At 40.3% G+C, this 6,973-nt stretch overlaps 1 protein-coding gene across 1 annotated transcript; it reads left to right on the top strand.

Annotated features, from left to right (window-relative positions):
• The first annotated feature begins 315 nt into the window (after positions 1-315).
• pi15a (peptidase inhibitor 15a) lies at positions 316-6,499 on the top strand. The gene is made up of 6 exons (XM_038727197.1): positions 316-461; positions 613-938; positions 1,926-2,044; positions 3,677-3,809; positions 3,901-4,016; positions 4,867-6,499. Exons 2-6 carry the CDS (start codon positions 663-665, stop codon positions 5,000-5,002), a joined length of 780 nt encoding a protein of 259 aa, XP_038583125.1. The 5' UTR covers positions 316-461; positions 613-662; the 3' UTR covers positions 5,003-6,499.
• Positions 6,500-6,973: the final 474 nt, after the last annotated feature.

Raw genomic sequence — 6,973 nt, 5'->3', positions numbered from 1 at the left:
ATTCAACATACATCACACCAACAACATACATGATATGTTCTTGTATCATAATTATTTGTTGCTTTTGAGAACCCAGAAAAGGTCATTAATAGTCAATTAATGTGCTCCATCCTCCTTGGTGTAATTCATTAATTAATGCTGTCCTTTCTTATCCAGCAGCAGCGCAAACTTAAAGCAGATGTCATGATGAAATTGGGGAAGATTTGAGTCTCCAAATGATGCAGTGTTTCAGGTGACAAGGAGGGGTCTGTGCGTATACCACCGAGGCAGGCGCACTTCCTGCATCGTCCACTGCAATATATAAACCCCCAAAGACGGACTTCTCCTGAAACACTCAAAGTTTGCAAAGCGCATAAACTCCTCACTTGCAGCCCTCCCTCTCTCCAATCCATTACTGGGGCTTTAGGGGTGATACAGCCTTGGCAACGCGGGGACAATAAGGTGCCGCAGCGCAAGAAAAGGTAGGACAACAATTGTTTGAAGGAATGCCACTGGTATTTATGCCCCGTGTTGTAAAGCACGGGAGATTTGAAGAGCCTCTGAAATTTAACATACCTTATTTGCGCGCACCACGGCAATACGTTTAAGTTTGTCTTTTTGCTTTCTTTTCAGATCAGTCCAATAGCGCGGGATATCCTGTCTGCAGTTTCCTAAAACCAAATATGAAACCTCAGCTATTTGCCGTAGACCTAATACTTCTGTGCATATCTTGCGGAGCAAGTGGATTGGCAACGAGTATTCCTGCTGTGTCCGTGTCCTTGCCAGCCGCCAATTTCACCAATCTTGACGCAGCGCACAGCTATGGAACAGACACCACGACTGTTTCGAAAATCAGGAGGAAGCGTTATATTAGTCAGAACGACATGCTTGCCATTCTTGATTACCATAACAAAGTGAGAGGGAAGGTTTTCCCCCCAGCATCCAATATGGAATACATGGTAAGCGAAAACTTTCATCCACTTCATTCATTTTATCAAAGTGCACGTATTTCCACTCTGTGCGTCGTATTCCTGAAGCCATGTAACCTACTGTATACCTCTAATTTTTTATTATCATATGTTTATGTTGCTAGTGACCAAACTGCATGCATAAAGTGAAATAATTTGTCATAGGAAGTGATGGAGAATATGTATCTATTTTAATAGATGCAGCTTTGTAAGGAAGTAAAGTGACAAATGTCTTAAAGTTTCTTGGCACCTTCAGCTGTTCAGCAGATTGCACTGCAGTAGACCACAAAAGCAGTCACTTCCAAAGTAAAAGGATTCATGTATGCTACCAGCCTGCTGGCAGTGTAATATGGACAGAGTAGTAGCTGTCCTTGTAGACCCTTAGACTTTTAATTGAATCTATATTTTCAGCTGCAAAATAAAAAGCTGTTTTTCATAGTTAGGCGGTGTGATGCTCATTTAAGGATTTTGAAAGATTCTTCTAACATCAGCAACTGTTTCCGCTGAGCTGCCATATTTCCATTTAAAATTGGCAGCATCTCCATTCTCTACAGTTGCACTAGTAAGACCATGCAATGAAGGGGTCTCTTCCCTTGCTTTGACAAAACTGCTGCAGAATGAAGTAATCGGAGGAAGTCTCTCCTCATTCCTCCAGTCACAATCCATTCCCAGTGAAACCACACACGAGTGTGGCTGTTGTCAAGTTTGGATATCTGGTATTCTTAAGGGTATCCACCCCCCTGTCTATTCAATGAAAGAGTTACATGGGACTCTGAGCAACTAACTTTCTCTGCTTATGTAGCTGGCTTGATGGATGACTTTTGTGGCTTGCCATGGTAACACCTGTAATAGCGCTATGAACTCAGAAAGCGCCGACTCTTATATCACATCTCACTGCTGAATGAAGATCTAGTGTTGATATTTTCCATCAGTAATCTAATGGGTTTCCATGTTCCCACCATGTCTCTGTGCTTTTAGGTGTGGGACGACACCCTGGCTAAGACAGCCGAGGACTGGGCCCAGGCCTGCCTGTGGGAGCACGGGCCACCTCACCTCCTCAGGTTCCTGGGTCAAAACCTCTCTGTCAGGACAGGACGGTGAGTGACCTTTGACTCCCTTCCCCCTCCCCAACATCTGCTGCTCCTCTCAGGGAAGACTCTCTCTCAGCAGTCATGGTCGTTGCCTTGCAGCCCCCTTCGTCTTTCTCCTAAAAGTTTTTGCACTGTGACCCGGCGACTGCTTGAGGAATGCTCCTGTGACCCTTCATATAAACAAAAGTTGTGTTTTCAGTCATGACCCATGAGGACAAAGGCGCATCCCTTTAGTGGGTCTTGACTTTCCATTTGGAAACACAGGGCACCTTCACGTGTTCCTACACTTTTAGATTTTATCGAGGAACAACATGAAACCCAAGGGAATCCATCTTATTCTGAGTCTTGTGGTGCTGAGGGAGTTCTATAGTAAGGTTATTTTCTAAATAAAATACTAGACCTAATTTGTAATGTTGTTATTTTAACTTGCAAGAAATTATGCAAAAACAGGACTAAAATATTGTTTATCTAGTTTAACTAACTATAGACCTTTTCCCACGTTATTTGGAGTTCATGTGCTGGAGTTCAGATCTTTGACAAGAGTAATTCTGTGAAATATTCATGCCACAGAAAATCAGTAATGTGCACAGATAGGATGTAGTTTTTCAGAGGGCCTGTGCCATGATAAAGCTAAACGTTTCAAGCCGCCTTTAAAACCTGAATAAGAGAGACGCAGGAATCTTTATAAACATGAACTTATTCACATTCAGGGTCATGGGAGGCCATAAGGGGGCATGACCAGTAATATCCTTCTCAACAAGAAAATCGACTGAACTCAGCCCTTTTCTAAGGCAAGTCAGCGTTTTGTTGTGCAGAGCATGTTTGGATATCTTACAAACGAACCTGGTCGCTCTGGACAATCATGATAATTCAATCATTGTTAAGTATTAAAACTGTTGCTTTTTGGCTGCAAACTTTGGTTTGTGGCCAGCTTGTCAATTGTGGTTTGTATATTGTATTTCAGAACTTCAGGTTGTTTTATTCTTATTGTGGTCGGAGGGGCTTGAAGAATGTAGCAGATGTTCAAAACAACATAACAACAACCATTCATGGTAACACTCAGTTTGTGATTGCGTAATCCACAATGTGACAAAACATGACAACATTTTTGATCTTCCTTTTACTCGAGCTGCATGTCCTGAAACACCATAAATGACTTTGAAGAAATCTGAAAAAAAATCTACATCAAATTCACAAGGAATATTAAAAAGTTGGTGGCAACATAATAGATTTTAATAACTGTGGGAGGAAACCACAGCAACCGGAGGGAACACACACAAATATGGAAATAACAGAAAACTGCAAATGCTACTCACATGACAGGGCTGAGATTTGAACCCAGGACCTTCCTGCTGCGGACCAATGGTGCTAACCACTGAGCTGACATTCTGCCCCAAAGATACTTACGTGTTTCTGCTTTTCAAAATCACAGATTCACGTCAGGCTCTTAAAGGTTTCTGTTTTCCCTAAACCCTGAATATACTTGAAGCCAAACTGCACAACTAGCTCTTACTCTATTCCCCAGACATAATCAAGGTTTGAATCTCAGTCCGGTGACAAGGCCAGTCTCTATTAGTCGCTACTCAGTCATGATATGCACAATGTCGTTTACTGAACATGTCTGTCTTCTGTTCCCAGCTATCGATCCATTCTTCAGCTGGTAAAGCCATGGTACGATGAGGTCAAAGATTACTCTTTTCCGTACCCCCGTGACTGCAACCCTCGATGCCCTCTCAGATGCTACGGACCCATGTGTACACATTATACACAGGTATACAGACGACAATCAGTATTACGTATTATCACTGCTGAATTGCTGTAACAGTGGCATTAACTGGCCGCTGATCTGTCTTTTTTTGCAGATGGTGTGGGCAACATCCAACAAAGTGGGCTGTGCTGTTCACACGTGCCATAATATGAATGTCTGGGGTGCAGTGTGGAAACGGGCAACGTATTTAGTTTGCAACTACTCTCCTAAGTAAGTATACTTAGTAAACTGATGGTTAACTGTAGGGTTTACGTGTATAGTGTAAATTACATGCTGTAAGGAAGCCTGTTAATTCGAATGAACTTGTTAAACTGATGACGATAGGGCTCCGACAGGCACAGGCTGCTCTGCTCTGTGCTGAGTTGTAAAATGCCACCCATGTTGCTGGGAGATTCGGATAACCTCGATACAAGCCTTTACCAAAGCTCTGGAGACCCAAGAAACAGAAGAAAAACTCTCTAAAAAATTCCAAGAATCAAAGCCTGATTGGACTTGTGACTGACTTGTGACCTAGGGTCTTTAATCCCACTGGATGAAGGCATACGTAAGAGTAACAGGCTCAGGACATTGATGACCTATTTTAGCTTGCTAATTTCAAACCTCTTGAATCTGGATGGTGATTTCTCATTTGCTCACTAAGTACATATAGCCAAATAAGTGATTCTGCTGTTGACAAAACAATTTCATTATGACATTATTTTATCTCATCTCAAGGTCCATTGGGTAGTCATAATCACATCATCTTCATCAACAACAGATAGAGTTCTCCCCCCTTGTCATGGAGTTCTAGATGTTCAGATTTTCATTTTTTTAAGCACTGTAAGGGCCTTTGGACAAATTTTATCTTCAGATGAAGAGCATGTGGTCTAATTGAGAACTCCAGAGCAGCCACTAAATGGACATTAGGATTAGATTGTTTTGTCAACTTCTAATCAATGTGATTCCTCTTTAAAACCGACAATAAACTGTTTCTCTAGCTAACTCCTTGTGCACAAGTATCTTGACAATCCATATTTTCACCTTCAGCTCAACTGACGGTATACATGTTTCTGTCTTTCAGGGGCAACTGGATTGGAGAGGCTCCCTACAAAGTTGGCGTCCCCTGCTCCGCCTGCCCACCCAGCTACGGGGGCTCCTGCAGCAACAACATGTGCTTCCCGGCGCTCAAGACAAACTACCTGCACTGGTTCAAATAAACACAGGTTTCCTCTCGACATAAGCTGACAACCTACAGTACCACGGAGACATTATTTTAATCCCGTAAGGATTTGCACAACAGTCGTGGACCACACTATTTTGTATATATGGGCTTATTTAAAGACTCAAACATACATTTGAAGGCAGCAGATGATTAAGCATTGTTGACTTGTAAATAAACTGTAAAATAATTTCATTTGTACCAGAATTGCTATGACTATTTTAATTGATAATATAATTTATGAGTAGGCCCTTAAACACAGTTTATACTGTATGTGGTGCTGCATATACTTTTGTTCTCACTATACTAATTTACTATTGACAATGTGGTAATTAAGGACATAACCAGATCACAGCTGCTCATACCTGCTCACTTTGGTGCTATGGGCATCACACCTTCATGTTGTGTGTTCTGCCTTCACAGGAATGTTGTGATATAAAGATCAAAGCTTTTGACCTCAGAGGGTAAAACCTGCACCGGCAGCGTCAGCTTTGTAGCACACTTCATACTCAAGTCTGCTGCAACTTCCATTTGTGTCATGCAACAAATTCGCAAAGATTTGTTGACAAAAGTGCACTTACTGTAAACTGAAGATATATGACCAAACATTCAATGCTGTTTGTTTCAACATTCACACACAAAGCGTTTGCAGTTCTCATCTACACTGATTTCAAGGTTTGGTTGCAGTTTCATACTTCAAGGCATTTCAAGGATTTCATTCATATTTCATGTAATATTTATGCTAAAGAGAGCACATACATTATGTCTGATCCACATATTTTTTTATAATCATATATGTACAATATATTGGTATATTATATACCAATATATTGATATATTGGACAAATCCATTGTTGATATTTTGATATGATCACTGATGTAGTTTTTGGAGTTAGGCACTCAAGTGCACCTTATTTGTTTTGTGAATTTCCAAAATACCAGGAAATTTTTTCTTTTTGTACATGTAGATAATCATTCTACCTTGACTATCCCAAAACAAGTATACTGTAAGTTATTCATTTTTATATGGGAAAAAGTATTTAATTGATAGTAATTTTTTTATTGTTTTGTAAAAGGGTTGTAAATATATCTAAACTATGTAAAAATACTGAATATGGTTCATGTGCATGTCAACTTTTATAATGTTGAAGTAAATTCACTATAACGTAAATTAAATTTGGGACATTCCTTTTGAATGAAGCACTAGCATAATATTGGCAAGCGAATGCCTTAACATTTTAGCTTGTATCAATGCATCAGAATAAATTTTTTCCCAGTACAATCCAGCAGGGGAGACACGACATCAGTGTAATGGAAACAAAAAATCAACAACAAAAAAATACAAGCTTTAGTGGGAAATGCTGCATTGCAAAATAAGAAATTGACATTTTCCGCATTGACTGTATTTAAATCAACATTAACAACAAGCTATTTATGCAATGAACTGCGCTCTTCCTGTTGTGTTTTGTATTTGTAATAAAATTGTCTATTATGATTGTGTTCTTATTTATTTTGTACGATTCAACCCGTTTCGCTCTCCATTGTCTGTGCCGTCTTGTCTGAGCTCTTCCTCGTGTCTGATATTGATCAGAGATTCAAGTATCAATCCATCTCTTTGATTCTCAGCTTTCACTTTCAGTTAAAACAGCACCATTGCATGGTCCTACATCCTGTGTATCAAAGGCAGAGAGGGAGAAGAGAAAACATGCTGGGGCTACATCTGAATCCTAATAAGAGAAGGTTGATTTTGGCCCTGTCCGTCCGTGTCTACACAAATGAACAGACAACTGATAGGGTTACAGGGAACCCTCTTGTTTGAGTTTGTCCAATGAAACCATTGACCTTACTGAGAGGAAGAGACAGGGAGCAGAGAGGAATGCTAGAAGCAGAAAGAGGGTGAATGTTTGTCACTACCAGACATAGACTAAATAACAGTGTGGGCAAGGAAAGTGACAGAAATTGACATTTT

The sequence above is a fragment of the Micropterus salmoides genome, unplaced genomic scaffold, assembly GCF_014851395.1.
Source record: "Micropterus salmoides isolate LMB-PRFRI ecotype aquatic unplaced genomic scaffold, ASM1485139v1 Ms_hic_scaffold_1, whole genome shotgun sequence".
Classification (NCBI taxonomy): domain Eukaryota; kingdom Metazoa; phylum Chordata; class Actinopteri; order Centrarchiformes; family Centrarchidae; genus Micropterus; species Micropterus salmoides.
Note: the sequence above shows the minus strand (reverse complement) of the source record. Positions and strands in the feature narration are given on the sequence as shown.

What these genes read in the sequence shown, in the direction of transcription:
- pi15a (XM_038727197.1), top strand. Translation starts at nt 663, where the DNA reads ATGAAACCTCAGCTATTTGCCGTAGACCTAATACTTCTGTGCATATCT. An exon ending in CTCTCTGTCAGGACAGGACG is followed by an intron (nt 2,045 to 3,676) that starts GTGAGTGACCTT and finishes TTCTGTTCCCAG; the next exon opens with CTATCGATCCATTCTTCAGC. An exon ending in TGTGTACACATTATACACAG is followed by an intron (nt 3,810 to 3,900) that starts GTATACAGACGA and finishes CTTTTTTTGCAG; the next exon opens with ATGGTGTGGGCAACATCCAA.